The sequence below is a fragment of the Poecilia reticulata genome, chromosome 8 (assembly GCF_904066995.2).
Source record: "Poecilia reticulata chromosome 8, P_reticulata-male-v2, whole genome shotgun sequence".
NCBI lineage: Eukaryota > Metazoa > Chordata > Actinopteri > Cyprinodontiformes > Poeciliidae > Poecilia > Poecilia reticulata.
The window spans coordinates 7,124,349-7,146,352 of record NC_088837.1 but is presented as its reverse complement, the minus strand read 5'-3'; the positions used below and the strand labels follow the sequence as shown (position 1 = coordinate 7,146,352).

The window sequence follows — 22,004 nt, the reverse complement described above, 5'->3', positions numbered from 1 at the left end:
ATTAGAGAGGATTATGAAACACACCCTTGGACAGTTTTCCTTTATAGAGCAATAAAACATCCAACCTCCATAAAAAAATATTGACTGAAGAGTCAAATTTAACAATTTTGTGTAGTAATTTCCCCTAAAATAAATTTCCCCTGGTATTTAAGAACTTGTTCAGTAATCTGAGTATGTTTTTTTGTATAATCTAATAAGCACAGACGTTTTTAAACAAATCTAAAAGCATAACGTGGAGATTCACAACTCACCATTATGGGCAGCTTCACGTTGTATCATGTTTTGTATTTTGGCCACTCTTGAAAGATTGTTAAAGGAACTAATAAACCTGAAGGAAAGATTTTTGTATTTTTTTCCTAAATGTCAGATGAGACAACGATTGTGCTTTTTGACAACAATAACAAAAAGCAAATTTGGAGGATAAATATCCAGCCAGAAAGATGTCAAAGGTTTTCTGGCTGTGTACAAACAGGATACAGCTTTAACCAGATTTGGTACATTCAGTACAATATGGGGATATCCAACGTGTGCACGCAATTCTTGTTATAAAAATATTTGAAGTTTGTTGTTTAATTGTTGTACTCTAAAAACCCCGAATTATTCAAATGCGTCAATAAAAAAAACCCCTAAACATTATTTTAATTGAAAGTAAAAGTATTACACAGATTTTTATGGGTGAAACATATTTTATATTAAGTATGAAACACACGAACAAATAAATCAAGGTCACGAAGAAATTTAAAATCACAATTTTGTCTAAAATTAGATGTGAAATTGAATCTTAACTTCTCTTTCTTGAAATCAGTTGCTGACGTGATGAAAGTGCGACACGCCGCGGAGAAGAAACTACAAAATGGCGTATTACTGCACGACCGTAACCAGACTCCGGGTAAGAAAATGTGTTTATACTTTTACAGGGCTGCTTTTTAACATGTAATTAATTAACATAATCGACTACAGTCAGCAGAAATCAGACGGTGTCTGATAACGAGTCTTCAGCCGCTGCTATTCGCAAGGTGAACGCAAGGTTACGTGTCTTACGACGTGATTTAACTCCTGACAGCTGCAGCTCACCGAGTCACATAAGTTCACAGTGACAAACTCCCTGATGAGCTGCTCTCACGCGCACATCAATGCGATTTAATAACGGTCAGTTCATGTTGTTTCTGATAAGCACGACAAAATTTAAATCCTTTGACAATGCGTGTTGTAATATTTCCCGATTCAGGTCTTGTTTACGTTTGTCCTGCGTCAATAATTTGCATATATAAACCTCAAAGATAAGTGCTAAATTATAGGAGGCAAATTTCTTTCTTGTTTTGAACAAATGAAAGTTGGTAAGAATTATTCAAACTTAAATGAAGCGCTTTTTAATTACCAAACAAGTTTTGTTTGGTAGGAGTTTATCATCATTTAATTTCCAGAATCCTGATTTGACATGACATCTTTTAAAATTAAAATGTAAGCAAAGCATTGTTTTTCAACTGATCCTTGTTTTACATTGTATTTTGAGTGATAGGAAATGAGGCCCATCTCATTTCCTATTAGAAAAAAACTTCTTGGTTGAATACCAATAATTTATCTAGCAATTTTCACAGATAAAATCAAAAGCTCCATGAGAAAATATTAATGGCAATAGTTTTATTGCTGTTTTTAGTGTTTTGTGTCATTTCATCCCATTTATTTTCCCTTTAATTGTACCGGAAAAAAGTCTCATGCTTTACAAGTTTTGAAAAGATTTACAGAAGTCTTTTTTTAAACATCTCAGAGAAAACAACATATTAACAGGAGTCTATATACTTTTCTAATGGCTTTATTAAAATACTAAAGCAAAAACGTGAAATACAGATCATAATAGAATACAAACTGTGTTAAAAACCCTTTTCTTTCTTACCGTTTTCCTGGAGAGAGAATGTGTGCAGATCAGACACTGACAGTATTTCAGATGTCTTGGTAACCTGGGTTACCAGGTTGTGAAAATGTTTAATCCGGTCAGAGTTATCAAATTACCCAGAGTTCAGTGGGTGGGTGAGGCCGGTCTGCTGCAATATGAGCTGCAGGAACCTTCACCCAGTTTTCTCAAAGAGCAGTGATGGTAAAAATTGCAGCACAAACAAATAACCTTAAAGCGCCTCTGGTCATCCGTCGCAGTGACACACTTCTGTTTAGCTCTGAAGTGTAATTGTTGTGACAAAACACTTTTACTTATTATATACGTGAATAAATCTTTTGCTCTCATTGTGAAAATCTGACTGAGATGTTTATGGATAAGAAGGAGCATTTTTATTTGTGCAGCCACCTGTACTTTAACCAGCTTTAGTGTTTTTATTCCCCGTCTTGTGTAATAAAAATTCCTCTCTTACCAACGCTTTGACTAAATGCTTTGATAAAGTTCTGCTTTTATTGCCTTGTGTGACTTGCTGCCTCTCCTGGTCCAGCTGGCTCTCGGAACCGGGGCGAGACGGTTTCATGTCGCCGCCGTGTTGAGCGCCAGGGCCGGGGTGGCCATGAGCCGCTTTGAGCCCGGCTCCAGCATCGGCTACGGGAAGATGCACGAGAACATCAGCATCGTACGCAGGAGGTCAGCGGTTCCACAAACTGTGACGTTGCTCTACAAACTCCTCTGTATTTTTAACGGGACTTTATGACGTAGCTGAACACACAAGTGTCATTTTTGATAACATTACTTAAAATCTACTACAACCAACTTCTTTGGAAGTCAGCGATAGTAAAAATGTTTAGTTATTACTAAGCGGTTTGTCCAAATTGCCACATTAGACTCCACATTAGAAGTTACCGCTAGTCATATATTGATGTTCAAATTCTTTAAAATATTTAAATATGATAAATATATCAGCTTCACACCACTGTTTCTCTCTGTAGCTTACAGAAATGCTTAAATAACGGTGGCATCATGTCCTGCATGTGAACCCACACGTATCATCTGTCTTATTGAATTTTAAAACCTGTTTGTAATTGTCATCTTCTCTTTCTTGATAAATTATTCAAAGTTTTATTGCCGACTGCTACTGCTTTATTTATAAAGTACTTCAAAGCAACTGCGACAAAATGCTTCACAGATAAAAATCAATCAACATTTAAAGTATGGAAAAGGACAAAAGACAGCAATACTCTCTACTTAAAAATGTACAAAGATACGGACATAAACCTAAACTGACAGGCTAAACACTGGGCTAAACACTGGGTAATCAGAGATGTAGCTAGGCCTGGGCTTTTATCGTATCGTTTATCGCAATATATTATCATTTTCATGATAAATTCCAATGAATGAGGTGTAAAAACCCCAAAAAAACGTCCATATTGTTGGGATTGTTTATTTTATTTTTTATTTCCAGTTTTTTTTGAAAGTACCAATAAATGTCAATAAGCTTAAAAATTTTATTAAATGCAGTTATTGTGCAGAGTTTAGTGATACAAATCACACTTCTTTATGATGCTGTTGTCCAAAAGAATCATATTACAAGTTTATCAAGAGCTGCGTTTGCGTTTGTGGAGCCATTCAGTCAAAGTTATGTAAAAAAAGAAGTAATAAAAAATTCTTATCGTCACTTTTACCATCATTGACCATCATGATACAAAGTATCATGATGGTCACACAGGACAAGAACTTTATCAAAGACCATCATGATACAAAGTATCATGATGGTCAAATCCCATATTTAGATGTTGACGTTGTCCCATCCAATCCCTGAGATAAAACGTCAAGGTGAAAATTTAATTCCTTAGACGTTGAAAATCTGGTAAAGACAAAAACCAAGAAACTTGCAGCTGAAATGCAGATGAGTTGAATAAAATCCTGATAAAATTCATCAAAGTTTGGAAAAAAAAAGTTGAAATCCTTCCTAAACGCTCTCCCACAATCCTCCACGGCAGGCTCGGCAGGCCCCTGACTCTGTCCGAGAAGATCGTCTACGGCCACCTGGACGATCCGGCGGGGCAGGAGATCGACCGCGGCCGCACCTACCTGCGCCTGCGTCCGGACCGCGTGGCCATGCAGGACGCCACGGCCCAGATGGCCATGCTGCAGTTCATCAGCAGCGGCCTGCCCAAGGTGGCCGTGCCCTCCACCATCCACTGCGACCACCTGATCGAAGCTCAGATCGGAGGAGCTCAGGACCTGCAGAGGGCAAAGGTGAGCCGAGACCAGAGGAGGATTCGCTTCCTGAACCGTAACGATGCGTTTTAGCTTCAGCGGCTTCTCTGTCGTGCTTTGGAAATTCACAGCGAACATCAGATCAAAGTGTGGACCACTAACTCTAGGAAAATGTTCATGAAATCTCATAATCTAGTTGCTTCCTTCTGTTCCCTGAAAACAGGAAGTGAACCAGGAAGTGTACAACTTCCTTGCGACTTCCGCTGCTAAATATGGAGTCGGCTTCTGGAAACCAGGCTCAGGGATCATCCACCAGGTACGGCGTTTACCCTAATGTACGATAAATCTGTTCTTGTTTGGTGCTTTGCTTATTTCACTTGAAAATTATAAAATGTTTGAATTTCAATTAGGTGTTTTCAAGGTTTGGAAAATGCTGGATTTCCATACATCGTCCTTGAAAGTGCTTGAAACTGCACAGTTTGGTAATAAAGTGCAATGTAACGTTTGATAAATTTAGGAAACATTTTCTTGTAGTTAAACCAAGATATAAAAAAAAAAATTAAAAGAAACATACAAATTTTTTCCAAACGTCTGATTGGTCTGATTTATCTAAAGTTAAATCAGAAAGTAAAATTTTTTCTTGTTTGTTTTTTTAGGTTGGTTAGAATGACCAATTCCTGTTTATTACATACCAGAAAACTTAGGCAGAACTTTTGGGGGTTTTTTCTAGATTTTTATGCAACTTTCTCAGACCAGTCAGGTGTGCAGGCTGAGAGAGACGATTCAAAACATAACATTTGTTGTATTTTAGTGTATCTTGACCTAGCTGTTTAATGTGGAATACCACTACGAGACATTATTAACGGTAATAAATTATATGATATACAATAGTGACTTGAAAATGTCTTTTTTAGTTCATTTGTATTGTTTTTATCTCAAAAGTGAGATGCTGGAAAAAGTGCACAAAACATGAAATTTGCCTGTTGGATTTGTGATCGTTATGTGTTTTTTTTTTAATTATTAAAAAAATAACTCATCCACTCTTGAATTTTATTTTTAAGGACAAAAGAGGGAGAATAAACAACCTAATTAAATTTTTGTGCTGAGAAAATATGTCCTCATTCACCAAATAAGCAGAACTTTTATCTGTTTTTTTTACACTTTATCACCGATTTCTATTGTGAGTTTGGATCCAGTTCAAAGAGTGTGAACTCCGCTGCCTAAACAGATCATCCTGGAGAATTACGCCTATCCGGGGGTGATGCTCATCGGGACCGACTCCCACACGCCCAACGGCGGCGGCCTTGGCGGCATCTGCATCGGAGTGGGCGGAGCCGACGCCGTTGACGTCATGGCTGGAATCCCGTGGGAGCTCAAGTGTCCCAAGGTGTGTTTTAATTTCAGCTCGCATTTAATGAACTTTTATGTTTGTCTTTGCCAATGTTTCTCCTCAAAGTTTTCCAAGCGTTTTCCTGCCTGTGTGGTTTTTCTCCATAGGTGATCGGAGTGAGACTGACCGGGACGCTGTCCGGTTGGACGTCCCCGAAGGATGTCATCCTGAAGGTCGCCGGCATCCTGACGGTGAAAGGCGGCACGGGGGCCATTGTGGAGTATCACGGACCTGGAGTTGACTCCATTTCCTGCACTGGTGAGACTGAGGAGAAGGGAAAATCCTAATGTGTTATAAAAGACAGGTCCAAACTTTATCATAACATTGTGGTTCTGATTTTGATGCAAGAAGTAGGCCTGTCGCAATAAACTATAAATCAATTAATCGCACGATAAATTAAACCTATCGACCTCATTTTAATTATCGTCTTTATCGTCTCTTCCGGCCTTTTTTCTTTCTGTTGATGACACTGAATGAAAAAAGGCTCAGGTCCGGTGCTCTCCACTGACCCTCTCTTCCTCATTTCCTTAGTCTAATGTCCAGCGCACATTACAGGAGTTGTCGGCCCATTTTCAAAACCTGAGAGACACGTTAGCCGATAGAAATCCCAGGTATAACGGTTCGATCGGGTTCGTCATGCCGTGTGATGTCCAGCCACATGGGCCCAAAATAATGGCTACAAGTCCAATTAACTAATTTTAAAATCAGGCATTAATCAAGCTGCTGCCCCCGCGACCCGACCCCGGATAAGCGGAAGAAAATGGATGGATGGATGGCATTAATCAATGCTTTACTAGAATCTACCTGCGATGCATGTGGCTAGAGTCATCATAAAATCCTGACTGAATGAAAATCATTATAACCTATTTATGTCACATTAATGAAGAACAGCTGAAAAGTTACCGGGTTTATCAACTGCGGTAGCAATTCGGCTCCAACTCCTCCTCTTGTCATTTCTATATTCTTTGCACGAAATGTTGAATAAATATTAATGTTTCCACATATTATCTCCAATGTCTGGACTTCGGGTTGCGCCGTGTCAGCTGTTTGGGATTCCCCTCCGTAATTTCCAATCAGAAAGCACGGAGGAGAATCCACGCTTTCTGATTGGCTACCTGTCACATTCAGCGTTAAGCTCCCAGTCGGCGGAAACCCCTGATTTAGATCGGAGCGGCCACGACAATCTACCGTAACACACCACACACTGCAGGATGATCGGTTACGAAATCACCAACGACAATCTTAGATCGGCCAGCGATTTAAGATTATCTTAAGGAGAAAATAGGGGGCAAAAAATGATGCAGTCTGAACTATTGCATTAGGTAGTCAGATGTGCCCATCTTCTCTATTTAAATCTAGTGATTACTGAAGGGCAATATAGTATACAGACTTCATTATCTGCACTCTTTTGGTTGAATGCAGTATTTATTTCCACTTTGGTTTTATGTTGTTTAGTTTTTATTAAAGTACGTTTTTTGTTAATGGAGGCTGAGAATCCATTTTATTTTTGTTTTTGGTTGTTTTGTTTATTTAGTTTATCAGTTCCAGTGTTATGTGTTCTTTTGAAAATAAAGTGTATCTATCTATGGCAGGAAATCGTTTGCATTATTAGTCATTTCCATTAAATCAGTGTCAAAAGGTCTTGAAACAATATTATCGTTTATCGCAATAATTTTTTAGACAATTAATCGTCCAGTAAAATTTGTTATCGTGACAGGCCTAGCAAGAAGCGATTTGGATCTCTGAAATTCGTCAAATGTTGCCAACAAATCTGCCATAGACAGAGGTGAAAAACTCAAAATTATCTTTTGTTGTTCATGTTTAGCCTTCCTGTTATCTCCTGAAACTCTCGCTCTCTTTTTCTTGCTTTCTCTTGTAAAAAAACAAATTACAAATGACAGAAAATAGTTTAAAAAAATTCAGTCATTCCTTCTGTAAATTGTAAGATGGATTGTTAGAGCCAAATTATGAGAATATTTCTTTCTAATTATGAGAAAATATTCTGAATATTAGCAGAATAAAGGCACAGTTTTAACAGAAGAACATCCTAAAAGTACAAAAAAGTCATTTCAATAGGAAAATTTGACAACTTGTGATTGGTCTTTTTCTTTTTTTTTATAGTGTTACATCTGTAGCAATTAAAAACTATAAATTGACACGTTGCAGGAATGGCCACTATCTGCAACATGGGCGCTGAGATTGGAGCCACCACCTCGGTTTTTCCCTACAACCACCGCATGAAGACGTACCTGCAGAAAACCGGCCGCCGAGGTCTGTGTCTCGCCGTCCGCCTCCAATTCTTCGGTCTCCGTCGGCCTCACCTCCGTTTCCTTCTGTCCTCCAGAAATTGCCTCGGCTGCCGATGAGTTCAGAGACGACCTCGTTCCGGATGAGGGCTGTGAATACGACCAAGTCGTCGAGATCAACCTCAGTGAGGTGACAGGGATTTAGCGGACAAACGACACACACTGCAAACAAAAACACTTTCTGACCTGGTTTCTACTGAAAATATCTTGGTACACTTTGAATAAGACAAACTAGCTTACAAGCACTAAATATGAGCTTGTTTTGAGTCAATAATTCCTTAATATTGATGAGAAAGTGGAAATAATCTGCCAGTGGAACAAGACATGTTAACTTATATGAGAACACTGTCTTGTTCCACTGGCAGGTTATTTCACTTATAACTTCCTATTTTATTATATATATATATATATATATATATATATATATATAGCAATATTAAGGAATTATTACCTTGAAACAAGATCCTATATCTTGCTTAAAAGTTACTTGTAATCTAGTTTGTTTTATCTTAAGTGTACTAATATATTTGTAGGCCTGTCACAATAACCAATCAATCGATTAATCTGATAAAAGAAACTCAATAACTTTAATTTGCTTGATTTATCGTCCTCCTGTTTTTTTTCTCTTTTTACCAAAAACTGAATGATAAAAGTCGTCAGTCTGGTGTTTTAGTCTCAACTAGCCCTTGTTTGAATGATAATTTTATTTACAGAGACTTCATAATTAATTTACTTGTAGTTTCTGTTGTTTTCTTTGTTTATCTTGGCTATTTAAAATGTTTTCCAGTTCCAGTCTTTAAATCCTCATTAGAGTTCAAAGGTTATTGATCCTTGAGAATGTGTTCTTGCATTATTATGCCACTATCACTATCACTATTATATATTATACTATATTACTAGTATATAATCGAAAATGGTCTCAAAACAGCAATATCATAGTTTATCGCAATAAGTTCTGGGTCAATTAATTGTCTCGTAAAATTTATCGTGACAGGCCTGGATATTTGCACTAGAAACGAGGCCAGAAATACTTGGTAAGACTTTCAGGTTTTTTTGCAGTGTAGTTCAAGGGTCTCATTACTTTTCTTCTTTGTTGCTTTCCCAGCTGAAGCCTCACATCAACGGGCCGTTCACCCCCGACTTGGCCCATCCCGTGTCTGAGATCGGAGCCGTCGCCAAGAAAAGCGGCTGGCCCCTGGAGGTTAAAGTCGGTGGGTATTTGTGGCGCGGCCGTATCGCCTTACGCTCTCTGTTAATGCTTCGTTCAGTGAAATCAGACACTCGGGTCTTTGTTCCTCCTCACCACGATATTGACCAGATCGCATTTCGGCTCGGCTGTGACTCCGGTCCTCTAAAGTCACCTTGAGCGCTGCGTGTCAGACGAACGAGCATCAGCTTCTCGTCCGTTGTTGATTTGACGTTTCTAAACTTTCGGACCCGAACAGGTCTGATCGGCAGCTGCACCAACTCCAGCTACGAGGACATGGGCAGAGCCGCCTCTCTGGCCAAGCAGGCCCTGGACAAAGGCCTGAAGTGTAAGGCCCAGTTCACGGTCACGCCGGGCTCGGAGCAGATCCGCGCCACCATCGAGAGAGATGGATATGTGAGTCAAAAATACACAGGAAGAGAAAGAAAGTTCAGCTTTTTATGAGACATCAAATATCTAATACAGAAGTTTTTAAAGAGATATTTTTCCTCTCAGACCACCAAAATAAAACTCTTTTAGAGCCGCAAAGGTGACATGACTTAAAAAATATTTAAAAAATTATAATTTTAGATGAATTTCTACTATAATTTATTGAAATTTTTCAAGAATCACCATTTTATTTCTACTTTTAGGATTTAAGATACAGATAAATATAAAATTTTGTAAAACAAAGATGGATCTTTTTTTTTCCTGTGGAAAATGATGTAAAAAAAAAAATTTTTTAAAGCGCATGTGTTCCAACGCATACTAATGTATGCAATGGAAAATGCATACATTAGTATGGAAAATGGAAAATGGAAATTAAATGTCCATTTTCTGTGGAAATTTTATGCAAATATTGTAGGAATGAACTGAAAAACTGTTAGAAACCTGCGATTGTTTTCATAATTTCTAGCCAAAGTGATTAAGATCCATTTTGAACGGTGTGAAGAGCCACTGGCTCAGGTTACAGACCCCAGATCTGATGTTTTTTTTTTTTACCCTCTCATGTCTCAGGCCAAGATTTTGAGCGATGTTGGAGGCGTCGTTCTGGCAAACGCTTGCGGTCCGTGCATCGGCCAGTGGGACAGGTACGCGTCTCGTTCATAAGACCTGACTCAGAGCAGAAAAGCTGGTCTGATGGCTCCTGGCTTCGATGTTGTGGTTTTAACAGAAACCGTTTCAAAATGTATGCAACCATTTAAACACTAAAGAGCCTTCCACACAAAGCGGAATTTATCTCGTCTTCTGAAGGCAGCGAGTGCATTTGGATTCAGTCCAGTGCAACTCTTTGACTTCAGATATCACTTGATTAGAAAATGTGGTCCATTTCTTTGAAAAGTTCACTTTGGCATAATTACAAATGTCCTGGAAAGGCATCAGCTTTACTGTGATACCCCTAAATAAAATCCAGTTGCTTCCCACACTCTGTCCTCTTCCTTCCAGGTCACCATGTGCTGCTTTTTGTTGCTCCAGCACATAAAATCTCAATAAAATACAGTTTCTTTTTTGTTATGTGACAAAATGTGGAAAAGTTAAAGCATTGTGAATTTGGTTGGAGTGTTGTGTAACTCAAAAGAAAAATATATCTAAACTAGTTCTAGATGTAAAGTTATGAGTATGTTTTGTTGTTCCTGTGAAAATCTGGACAAATTATTACAATCTTGTCCTTTTTATTCACGTTTTCAATCTCAAATGATGATCATAAGCCGAAGCGACAGACCTCAATAGTTTATGCTAAGCAAGTCATGTTACTTTGAAACAAGATAAGTGTTTTTTTATCTCTTAAAGAGAAGTCAGTGGGTTGTTTTATTGTATTTATCGGTTAAATTATGTTTTGAGTTTTGTTTGCTCTTTTTTTGTTGTTTTTTTGCAGGAGAGACGTTAAGAAAGGAGAGAAGAACACCATAGTGACGTCCTTCAACAGAAACTTCACTGCCAGGAATGATGCCAACCCGGCGACTCACGCTTTTGTAACTTCTCCTGAAGTAAGAGCTCCACACAAACGAGGAAGTTAAAAAGTTTAAAATCATAAAGTTCTTATTTTTTAATGCACATCAGGGAGGATTGACACTTCCTCTCTAAGTTTTGTTGCGTTTTGCTGTAATGTCTCGCAGATCGTCACAGCTCTGGCTCTGGCCGGGACCCTCAGCTTCAACCCGGAGACCGACTACCTGACGGCCCCCAGCGGGGAGAAATTCAAGCTGGAACCTCCCACGGGCGACGAGCTCCCGTCCAGAGACTTTGACCCGGGCCAGGACACGTACCAGCACCCCCCTGCTGAGAGCTCCTTGGTCCAGGTGAAGCACAAAGGCCTACCGATCAGCATCAGGACACTCCAGAAGTTGTGAACGTTCTGACGCACAGACGGAAGAGCTCTCGTTTTGACCCTGTTTTGTTGCCGTACAGGTAGACGTGAGCCCCTCCAGCACGCGTCTGCAGTTGTTGGAGCCTTTCGACAAGTGGAATGGGAGAGATCTGGAGGACATGAGGGTCCTCATCAAGGTGAGGTAGACATATTTAACCCACAGGATTATTGCATCAAAGCTGTACAGTGGGTCTTGTTAGAGGAATTTTTCTGGGAACAGAGAAAAGTATTTTTATTTTGAGCCAGATTAACGGCTCTGCCTCTGTTTCCGTTAATCTGGCTCAGAAAAAAGTACATTTTAAAAAGAGTTAAATAAATAAGCAACACAGCCTGGTGGGGTCACAAGTAAAGCCTGGTGGCCTGCCAGGCTTATAAAACACTGGGGGAAACTCTGGTCGTCATTTTATTGCAAGACTTTCTGGGAGAGCTTATCGTCCAGTGAGCTGCGTTACCGTGACGGGCCTCGCTCCTCGTGTTTCCCAGGTTAAGGGAAAATGCACCACCGACCACATCAGCGCCGCCGGGCCCTGGCTGAAGTTCCGCGGCCATCTGGACAACATCTCCAACAACCTGCTGATCGGCGCCGTCAACATGGAGAACGACGCCATCAACAAGGTGAAGAACCAGCTGACCGGGGAGTACGGCGGCATCCCCGATGTGGCTCACTCCTACAAGGTGGGACTCCTTTCATTTCATTTCATTTCATTTTATTTTATTTTATTTTATTTTATTTTATTTTATTTTATTTTATTTTATTCACCGTCTCCTTTGTTTTTGCTTGCTACTGCCTGGTTGAAATCTGTTCATATTTACTAAATCTTATTTTATAGTTTTCTTCCCTTATGAGTGGATCGTAAGTCTTAGCTGATCTCTTGTAAATTGCAGGCCAACGGCGTGAAGTGGGTGGTGGTGGGAGATGAGAACTACGGGGAGGGATCCAGTCGGGAGCACGCCGCCCTGGAGCCGCGGCACCTGGGGGGACGCGCCATCATCGTCAAGAGCTTCGCCAGAATCCACGGTTAGTTTCTCAGCAGAGGAATCGGACATTTGTAATTCCTCTTGATGGAACTGATCTCATATTAGAGCAGGAACTGATTAAACAGGATAATGTATTCCTAAATTAGAAAATCTTATAATTTAATGCAGCCAGTTTTGTTTTATTCCTGTACACAAAGTCTTGGGGTAAAATATACTTCCTATTTATTATTTTTAAATATTTATGTCCTAAACCATTTCTCATTTTGTCGTCTTTAACCACAAACTTTATTATTATTATTATTATTATTACTTATTCTCACTACTTTACTGATATTTTGTGTGATGGACCAGACAGAGCAACATACTTGTAACATAATCTAACTTAGATTTAGTTTGGACTTTGACTAGGCCCTTCCAACACATCAATATGCTCTTATCATTACTTCTCACCTCAATAAGTGCTGCATTTAAAACAGGAATTTTTAAATTTATCTCCACAACAAAATAAACAAAAAAATTTTATCGCTACATATTGCTTGATCGAGTGAGTGATGCATTTTTATTACAACTTTTTAATTTTTACCCACAAAACATCATCTTCTGCTGCCACCATCATGCTAGCTCTGTCACGCTACAAATATTACTGGACGATAAATTGTCTAAGTAATTACTGCGATAGACCATAATGTTACTGGTTTGAGACCATTTTCCAGTAATATTATGATAATGGCATAATAATGCAGGTTTGCCCTCTCACAAACTAATAGACTTTAATTTTTGTACAAAATACTGGAACTGGAAGATGATTTAAATATACAAAATAAAACTCAATGACCAAAAACAAGCAATGAAATGGAAATAAAAATCACACAACCAAAACCTAAAATAAAATAGATTATAAAGTCTCACAAAAAATATTCATGACCAAAATGGAAATTATGGATCTCATTTTAATTCCTCATGTGATTGATTAATCACACCAGGTTTCATGATGGGGATGATGCGTTCAGGATGATGAGCAATGTTGGTTTTCTGACTTGTGTTTTGCAGACAAGCTGAAATGTTTAGTCTTGGTTTTATTTGACTTCCTTCCACAGTTAAATATCACAGTTCACAAGTCCAAAAGTAAATGTAAACCAATTTTTAAAAAAATTGTTCTACTTAGAATAACATAATTTTCTCATGTTTGTTTCTCCTTCGAGCAAACTTTAAGTTACCTGCCCTGCTAGTTTTTTCTTTCACTTTTCTTTTTCTTTTTTTCCCACAGAGACCAATCTGAAGAAGCAAGGCCTGCTTCCTCTGACTTTCTCCAACCCCGACGACTACGACAGAATCCGCCCGGACGACACGATTTCAATCACCGGCCTCAAGTCCTTCGCTCCCGGGAAGGTGAGCGGCGTTCTGCGCCGGTGGCATCATCCGTCTTCTAACGCTTCCCGCTGACGCATGTCTCCCGTCTGCAGCCGCTGACGGCCGTGATCAAGCACTGCGACGGGAGCCAGGAGTCCGTCTCCCTGAGCCACACCTTCAACGAGACGCAGATCGAGTGGTTCAAGGCTGGCTCGGCTCTCAACAGGATGAAGGAGCTGCAGTAGCTGCCGAGAGGAGAGAGACGGCGGAGGGGTGACCGGACTGGAAACCGACTCGTGTTTGGTCGTTTTCACTCCTAGGACGCAACACACATGCATTAAAAAGGTCGCTGTACCGATAGAAAGCGCACACCGATGAGTCAGCACTTACAGGTTCTTGAAACCATCTCAGTTCACAAGTTGAGTTGCACAAGTTTAGTCAAAAATATTTGAAGAAAAAAAAAAAACTACATATATTCAACTTTTGTTGCACTAGAATCACTTCGAAACTTTCCAATTACAATTAATCATGTGAGCATTTAATGCTTCTTATTAGTGTTTCTAGGCTCGATTTAAACTCTGATGTAATCAAATAGGACGGTGAATTTTAATTTAAAAACTTAAAACTCAATACATTCCAAGATTATTCTTGCTTTTTCCGACGTACCTCGTTTTAAAAGTTTATCCGTAGAAACCAACCGATAAGCCGATCATTTTTGTTCTGATTTTATTGTTTTCGTCGACCCTTTACTGTGAAGGTTGAAGGCGATCCCAGGTCGGTCGTCCTTTCCTGCTTTCTGACGCCGTTACTGACTTGAACAGATGAACAAAATTTACTGTGCTAATGGTTACGTTGTTGCATCTTTGCTAAAAATGAACTTGTAATCCAATCATTTGTCTGTGCTGTCAGCTACAGCTCACTCTTTTCTCAATTTATTTATTTTTCTTTAGCATAAAAAACTGACTGGTCACGTCATGCCTTGCAAAAGTATTCATAACACCTCCATGTTTTAACTTTTTGTAACGTCACAGCCACAAAATTCTGTGTATTAAAGTTTTTTGTTTTTTTTTACGGGACAGACCAACACAAAGTGGTGGATAATTTCGAAGAGAAAAAAAAATTCTGCATGATGATTTGATGATTTCTTTTTCAGATAAAAATCTGGTGTAAAATTGAGTTTTATTTATGGGTATCAGAAGAAAAGGAGGCTAATTAAAAGGCAGTTTGCTGCGCCCTTTTATTTACCTTGTGGGCTGAAAACGGTTACATGCCACACTTTTCAGATATTTGTTAAAATAAAAAAAATTCTTCAACTTTACAACTAAGCCCTGCTTTGTGTTGGTCTTCCATAAAATCATGATAAAACACGTACCAAAAACAAAAGTGTTGAAAATTTCAAATAGGTTAAATGAAACTTTTGCAAGGCGTTTTGAATCAGTGCGATTCTTCACAAACCAGAATAAATGACCCATTCCACTGCAATGAATAGACACAGTTTCATTTTTTTTTTTTTATTAATGTTTTCTGTCGAGGTTTGTTTCAGTTTTAAAAAAAATGTCCGTCGTCTTCAGACTTTCCTGAATAAACCAACCGTTCCCACAGTGCGTCTGTAGAGGAAAACTCCACACGTCGCATCGTGTTGTGTGGAGCTTCGCTAACCTGTCCAGTTTCCCTGCGGTTTGTTGAAACGTCTGCTTGCTGCTGTACCGACCGTTTCCCCTCAACGTGGCTGTGATGAGATTATGTTCACCGTGTTGATCTTTAAAATGAATGTTGTTTCCACTTTTAAGGTTCTCCGTGATGGGAACGTCGTTCTCTCTAACGCACAATCTAGTAATCAGGTGCCTGTTCTCTCTTGAATTTCATTCACTGCCAGTAGAAAGTTGGAAAAAAATAAGTGTGGTGAAGGAGGAAGCGAGATGTGACCTGAACGTTTAACCAAATATCTTTTTTTTTAACATTTATATCTGATGGGAAAAAATATTTAAAATGTAATCCCTGTTTTTCCTGAAGATTTTCAAATATTATGATTTATTTCCTTTTTTTTCTTCTTAGAGCTGCTTTCTGCAGTTTGATGTATGAACATCAGGGTGATCCTCTCGCTTAATTTTCATAGGAAGTCTGTAAATTCACAACAGAACTTCATTTAATTTGTGTTTCAATCCAAGTTTGGTGGAGGTGAGTATTGATATTCTGACTAAATAAGTCCTGAAAGGCTTAAATAACTAACCTGTAATGTGTCCTCATATATTTTCTTATAAAATTGTAAAGTTTACTGGTTGCTATGATTTACCAGGTTTAATTTTCCAGTGTGTTTCATAGAAAAGTTGCTCTTTTTAAATGCATATGACTCTGATCACCCGGCTTTATTTACCCTCTGAATATTGTGAAACATTTGTCTTTCACAGTGAAAAAAGACGAGGCCATGCTGTTGTTTGGTTACACGTGTGAGACGATTAATAAAAATGGCGGCCCACATGATGGCATTATCTCCTGGTTGAACTGTGACCAGGCTCCTACTGTTGAAATGTCTTCTCAACATGTCTTTTAATGTGGAAGGATGCGCTTTCGTAGTCATGATTGTCATCAGTTGATTATTTTGTAATATTAATCTGCTGTTTTGTAACTTACAGAGTTGAAATATGGTGATATTTACAAATATAAATAAAAAAAGATGTGGAATTATTGTTTGTCTTAGCAGTTCAATTTATAGTTAGTTTTAGTTAACTTTATTTATGCAACACCAATTCACAACGAATGACGTATAAAGGCACTTTACAAAGAAATATGATGTATACAGAAGATTAAACCAATTAAGTTCAATAGTACTGACACGATTCAATGTCAATAGCATAAGTACGTATGAATTACAGGAAGAGAGCTGCTGGTTTTGAATAGTCTTTACGCTGTAGGAGTGATATATTTCCAGGAGGGGGCGATAGCGGGACTTGCAGGCTGTCGTTCAAACCAGAAGAAGATCATCACGTTGGTTAGGTGTGATGCTAGAAAGCGGTTTATAGAGTATTTATCTTGGGTTTCTTGCTGAAGTGTGAGCTGTTGGAAGACCAAAAAGAAATTAAAAAGATGTTCGCTTAACCTCGGCGTCCCTCCCTGTCGCCGCTCGGCCGCGTTTGGACCGTGTGAGTGGGGCTGCTCTCGCTCGTGGGTCATGTTCGTGCTGGTGGAGATGGTGGACACGGTCCGGATCCCTCCGTGGGTCTTTGGCCGGCAGCTGAACGATGCCATCGCGGAGGAGCTGAACAAGAAGCTGGCCAACAAGGTGAGGGGTCGCCCGCCTCAGAACCGCGGCTGCGCAGACGCGATTTTAGCAGCAGACTTGCAGAGCAGAGAGGAACAGGTGACATTATAAAAACACAAAAATACAAAGTCATAAAAACATCATACAGTGACTAATTTGAGAAACAAGTGATAAACATTCAATTTTGTCGAGTGCCATCATCAAAATCATCAATTCACATCTTGTATGCTGTTGGTAAATTTTGCTGTAATTGTGCAGCCCTAAACGGGTTTGTTTTTAACCTTGATTTAAAGGAACTCGTGTTTCGCCTGTTTTGCAGTTTTCTGGACGTTTGTTCCTGATTAGCATTCAGTCTGCATTACGTTCATAGCAGACGGTTGAATTTGTACTTTAAAAAAAAAAATATTTAGAAGTTTGGAAATGTGATTCTTGGCTTTATACAATGAATATTTTGAAAAATCCTGAATCTGTCTTGGGATAAACAGGGCTACTAAGTTAAAGTTTACTTTTGATGTCCTCGGGTAACATTTGTAGATCAATAAATAGTTGGATTTTTGAGACTTTTAAAACTTTTGTTAGCAAATATGTTCAATTTACGCAAGTAGTTTTAGACATTTTCATTTTGGCTTTGCCTTTAAACAATTTGGGAACTTCTTTAATCTACTGATGTGTTCAATTTGCAACAGTTGAATTCAATGGAGGCACACATGTAGCTGTAATTAACAGAAACGCCTCAAACTCACTGCTCACTTTTGTGAAAGCATGGCCATAGACTGTGGACTTTTGCCAAGGCCAACTTCCAGGTACCTAGCAACTATGATCACCATGGCAACGTCCAGCCTCAACTTTCTCAAGAAGGAAACAGTTACTCTGTCCCAGAGAAATGAACATGCTTTGGTTGGGAAAAACATTTATTTATTGAAAGATTGTGGAGGGAAGCCCAAAAGGTTTGAAAGTCGGACAGTTTCCAAGGCGATTGCACCAAATATTAAGGAAATGGATGTTCACTTATGGAGGAAAAAGTTCTCTAATTTTATTAGAAGTGAACTGAAACAGAATAGTCTCCTACAATGTCAAGCTTGGAGAAGAAAGACAAGTCTTTCTACATTTCATTTGATCACATATTATATCTGTGCTACGTATAAAACCTTTTTTTTTTTAAGTAAAACTACAACACTTGCTTTCTGACCCCCAGGTGGTTTACAATGTGGGTCTCTGCATCTGCTTGTTTGACATCATCAAACTGGAAGACTCCTACATTTTCCCTGGAGACGGCGCCTCGCACACCAAAGGTACGACGAGTGATTAAAGTGCTGCGACACTGACTGCTACATCAGTATTACTTATTGAATAAAAGCTTGATCCCATTGTTCCTTTGACTTTTTTTATTTATTTTTTTATTTTAGTCCACTTCAGGTTTGTCGTCTTCCACCCCTTCCTTGACGAGATCCTCGTTGGCAAGATCAAATACTGCAGCCAGGAGGGAGTTCATGGTAACTATTGACCTTCGTCAGTCATGATTCTGCCGACTCAAGCGGGTATTTATTTACGCAGAATGTAGAGTATAAAACTTTAGCCAAACTTCTGTTGTCTGACTTGCATATCAAGGCTGTAGAGCGACACGGTGAGCCCAGATCATCACCCCTCCACCTCCGTACGTGGCGCTTTGGTGTTGTGCATAAAGGCCGAACATTTCTGCTCAGGCTTCATCTGTCTGAAGCTTTTTGGTCCAGAAGTCGCTACGTGACTGAACTAATGTCTGAGTTCAGATTTTGCAATGGTTGGATTAATTCTTTAAGCTGATGTATAAAATTTCATAATAACTGCAACTGATGATTATTTTCGTCGTCTGTTATTCTGCCGATTAATCGGATAAAATAATTTGCCGTATTTTGCAGATTTTTCATTTAACAACTTAAGCCTTTTTTTATATTAGAAATATGTCAAAAGATGCGAATAAAGAAGTCATAGAGTAAAAATGCTATTGCATAAAATATGAAATCACAGGATTTATGCTTGACCATTTGTAGCAAAGGTTCTGCAGCTAAAAACGTGTTTTTAACATCAACGTGTTAGAAGCAGGTCAGCCGTTTTTCCTAGAGTTAACATAAATACAGTGTATAAACAATCTCTTGATCATTTTTGGATTAACAGATTAATATTCAGATAGCAAAAGGTGCTTCTTTTTATTTTACAGAATTTGAACCAGATGAAGCTAAAACTGCCACTTGAGTTCTGGGTGGGACCTTTTTGCAGACAAAGCTTTTGTTATATTCATCTTGGACATAAAATGTATCTTTTTTTTTTTTTTGCTTAATTACTGCTCTGATTGTGTCTTTTTTTTGAGTCTGTATACTCCAGTTAACAATCAATCGAATACTTCATTTGTTTGACAGTTAGTTCAATCATTACGATTAATCCTGTTAATCGTTTCAAGCCTACATATAAAGTTAGTGCATATTAAGTATTTATTTTACAGTATTTCCAGTGGATATTTGAACTCATGCGGTTGACCTCTCTGGTTCACAGTGACGACGGGTTTCTTCGATGACATTCTCATTCCACCCGAGTCTCTCCAGCAGCCGGCTAAATTGTATCCTGACCTTTGAAACAAACACCTGGTGGTTTATTGCTGTTTGCCGAGTCGATCGTTCGGGTCGAGCCGTTCCTTAGCTTTCACCCCCCAAAGCGACGAAGCCGAGCAGGTTTGGGTCTGGGAGTACGAGACGGACGAGGGAGCGCACGACCTCTACATGGACCAGGGAGAGGAGATCCGCTTCCGGGTGGCGGACGAAGTCTTCGTGGACACGTCGCCGACAGGGCCGGCCACCGCCAAGCCTGACACTCCGGCCCAGCCCGGACAGTCGACCGCACCGCCGGCGGAGGAGAGCGGGGACAAGAAAGAGGCTCCGTACACACTCGTTGTAAGGACTGTTACGTTCCCTTTCCAATCATTTTTCCACACAGATGCCTCTGATAGAGGGGGAAGTTCACTAAAATATCCAAAGTGTCCAACTGGACTTCACCTTTCTTCAGTTCTGAACATGAGTTGGAAACATCAAGTCAAAACAGTCACACTGATTGGACCTTATAGTCTAATCAGGTACGTCCAGGAGGGCGTACCTGCTACATGTGCAGGGACTCAGACTTACCAATCTGATTGTTCTGTTGTTATAAACCTGATCATTTCAGAAAGTTAATTTCATCTAGTAACAACAAAGTAGTGCAGTTTAAACTAGACAGTTCCTGCAGAAATTTTACAAAATTTTCTTAATTCATGTTGTCATTTGAACTCAGAATCCCACTAAAAGTAATAGCTCCCTTCTCGGCATCAAGCTGAACGCTTTGATACCACTTTTGTGGGGGTGCATGCAGCGGTACGAGCCGCATTAAATTTGACGGAAGAAAAATAAATAATAAACAGACATTCTATTGGGTGAGGAACAATAGGTGCCTGCCATGCAATGCATAGGGAGAGCAGTGACTGACTTGCGGCATAGGGAGAGCTCTCCCTATGCATTGCTATGGGCAGGCCCCAACTATGTAAAAAGGTTTGTGGCTGTAATGACAAAATGGAAGAAAGTTTAAACTCTTTTACAAACAGATTGATAGATGAGGACTGATGAAAATCTACAACAGTATAATTATTGCAAAAAGTCAGTTTTAATGTGCAGTTATAAATAATGTGGAGGTGGTCGAGCTTTTTAAAAAAATCATTCTTATAAGCATTAGGCTAGTAATTGCTAATGTGTCCCACTTGGGGGCGCCACTGCTCTAAAAGTGAGTAGTAGCTCCATTACTGACTCTACTTAGATGTTTTAAATTGCTACATTTAATCATTCTGAATAAGGTACTTTTTAATTTCACTTTAAGATACAATAAACCTCTGTTCAGTTTTTTTTAATCTTTCGTTTTTCATTTCTCTATTTACTGGTAATAAAACCTTTTCTTTTTTTCCCCCCCTGTGGTTTCATTGGACCGTTTCTCTGCCTGAAGCCCATTCTGTGGCTTTAAGAGAGCAGAGGACTCCTGCAGCTACATGTGCAGGGAGTCAAACATGTCGCAGCTTGAACGCGCCGCTCATCCTGACTTTGCTTTTGTTTTTTTTATTGTTTCTGTTCCAGGGGACCATCTGTGAGCCAGGACTGGGTCTGCTGTCCTGGTGGAACAGCTAGAGGAGGAACGAAGGGAGACGTGGGGCGACTGAGAGCAGACGGAGCGCTGCAGCTGATCCCGTCCGCAGACTTCAGGGACGGTGGACAGGAACCCGCCGGTTTTGTTACACGAGCGGAGCGTCGTGCCGGACGGAGCCGCACTCAGGAGCAAACCTGTCGTACCGACCGAGTGCTCCTGCATGTATTTATTAATGAGAAATTATATTAGTTTGATTTATACAACACAAGTTTCTGAAATAAAACAAAAACAAATGAACCCAATAATGATTTATTTATGTTGTTGCACGTCTTAATAACTCAAAGATTTTTAATCTAAGATTTGGTAAATCAGAGCGGTCACTACACTAATACATGTTTGTGATGGTAGGAGAGGAAAAAATCTTGTGACATCACTTCCTGACAACTGGTAGCAAATTGTATCAAAGTTTCTCTGCTGGCTAAGTAGCCAAAATATTACTTAGCCTGTAGTATTTGGCCAAACGTCATATTTAGACCCCAGCAGGGTCGCAACTACATATTATTCAGATGGATGCAAAAACATAAATCGGCGCCGCCGATTGTAAACTTAAGTCGGCCTCCTGTTCTCATGAATTTGGAACACAGGCCTTTAGGTTGACACCCAAAATCGGCAGCTTCACGACTGATGGAAAGCTGCTGCCAGGCGTTTTCTGACATATTTTTAGGAAAAATGAGGCAGAAATTGGAGCTATTTGAACAAGCAGTATGTCTACAGACGTTACGATGAGGCTTTCAAAGCTCAGAATTGAAAAGCGCGGTGGTTTCTGCATCATACTGATTCTGTCCCTGGTGCTTCTGCGTTGGTTTAAATCCGGCCGCTGGGCGTTTCAGTCATCACACATCCAGAGATTAGTCACCAC

The 22,004-nt window shown here is 39.5% G+C and overlaps 2 protein-coding genes across 4 annotated transcripts; both read left to right on the top strand.

Annotated features, from left to right (window-relative positions):
• The first annotated feature begins 799 nt into the window (after window positions 1-799).
• LOC103468454 (aconitate hydratase, mitochondrial-like) lies at window positions 800-16,379 on the top strand. 2 transcript variants are annotated; one of them, XM_081609745.1, is made up of 18 exons: window positions 800-889; window positions 2,439-2,581; window positions 3,895-4,153; window positions 4,338-4,430; window positions 5,343-5,501; window positions 5,612-5,762; window positions 7,671-7,775; window positions 7,849-7,940; window positions 8,916-9,021; window positions 9,256-9,413; window positions 10,014-10,087; window positions 10,873-10,984; window positions 11,114-11,296; window positions 11,406-11,501; window positions 11,848-12,039; window positions 12,250-12,382; window positions 13,610-13,731; window positions 13,806-16,379. In XM_081609745.1, exons 1-18 carry the CDS (start codon window positions 854-856, stop codon window positions 13,935-13,937), a joined length of 2,346 nt encoding a protein of 781 aa, XP_081465871.1. In that variant the 5' UTR covers window positions 800-853; the 3' UTR covers window positions 13,938-16,379. The 2 variants fall into 2 exon arrangements, with proteins under 2 accessions (XP_081465871.1, XP_081465872.1); XM_081609746.1 differs by lacking the exon at window positions 800-889 and adding an exon at window positions 926-1,149.
• Window positions 16,380-16,627: 248 nt separating this feature from the next.
• Window positions 16,628-21,382, top strand: polr3h (polymerase (RNA) III (DNA directed) polypeptide H). 2 transcript variants are annotated; one of them, XM_081609748.1, is made up of 6 exons: window positions 16,628-17,050; window positions 18,147-18,243; window positions 18,358-18,444; window positions 19,481-19,544; window positions 19,641-19,875; window positions 21,076-21,382. In XM_081609748.1, exons 1-6 carry the CDS (start codon window positions 16,862-16,864, stop codon window positions 21,124-21,126), a joined length of 723 nt encoding a protein of 240 aa, XP_081465874.1. In that variant the 5' UTR covers window positions 16,628-16,861; the 3' UTR covers window positions 21,127-21,382. The 2 variants fall into 2 exon arrangements, with proteins under 2 accessions (XP_081465874.1, XP_081465875.1); XM_081609749.1 differs by having other exon boundaries at window positions 16,631-16,972.
• The last annotated feature ends 622 nt before the right edge of the window (window positions 21,383-22,004 follow it).

Excerpts from the sequence above, each read along its gene's own strand:
- polr3h (XM_081609748.1), top strand. The coding sequence starts at position 16,862 with ATGTTCGTGCTGGTGGAGATGGTGGACACGGTCCGGATCCCTCCGTGG. Across the intron at positions 18,244-18,357 it reads CGGCGCCTCGCACACCAAAG|TCCACTTCAGGTTTGTCGTC; the intron begins GTACGACGAGTG and ends TTTTTATTTTAG. Across the intron at positions 19,545-19,640 it reads CTCCAGCAGCCGGCTAAATT|CGACGAAGCCGAGCAGGTTT; the intron begins GTATCCTGACCT and ends CACCCCCCAAAG.
- LOC103468454 (XM_081609745.1), top strand. The coding sequence starts at position 854 with ATGGCGTATTACTGCACGACCGTAACCAGACTCCGG. Across the intron at positions 9,414-10,013 it reads CCATCGAGAGAGATGGATAT|GCCAAGATTTTGAGCGATGT; the intron begins GTGAGTCAAAAA and ends CTCATGTCTCAG. Across the intron at positions 12,040-12,249 it reads ATGTGGCTCACTCCTACAAG|GCCAACGGCGTGAAGTGGGT; the intron begins GTGGGACTCCTT and ends TGTAAATTGCAG.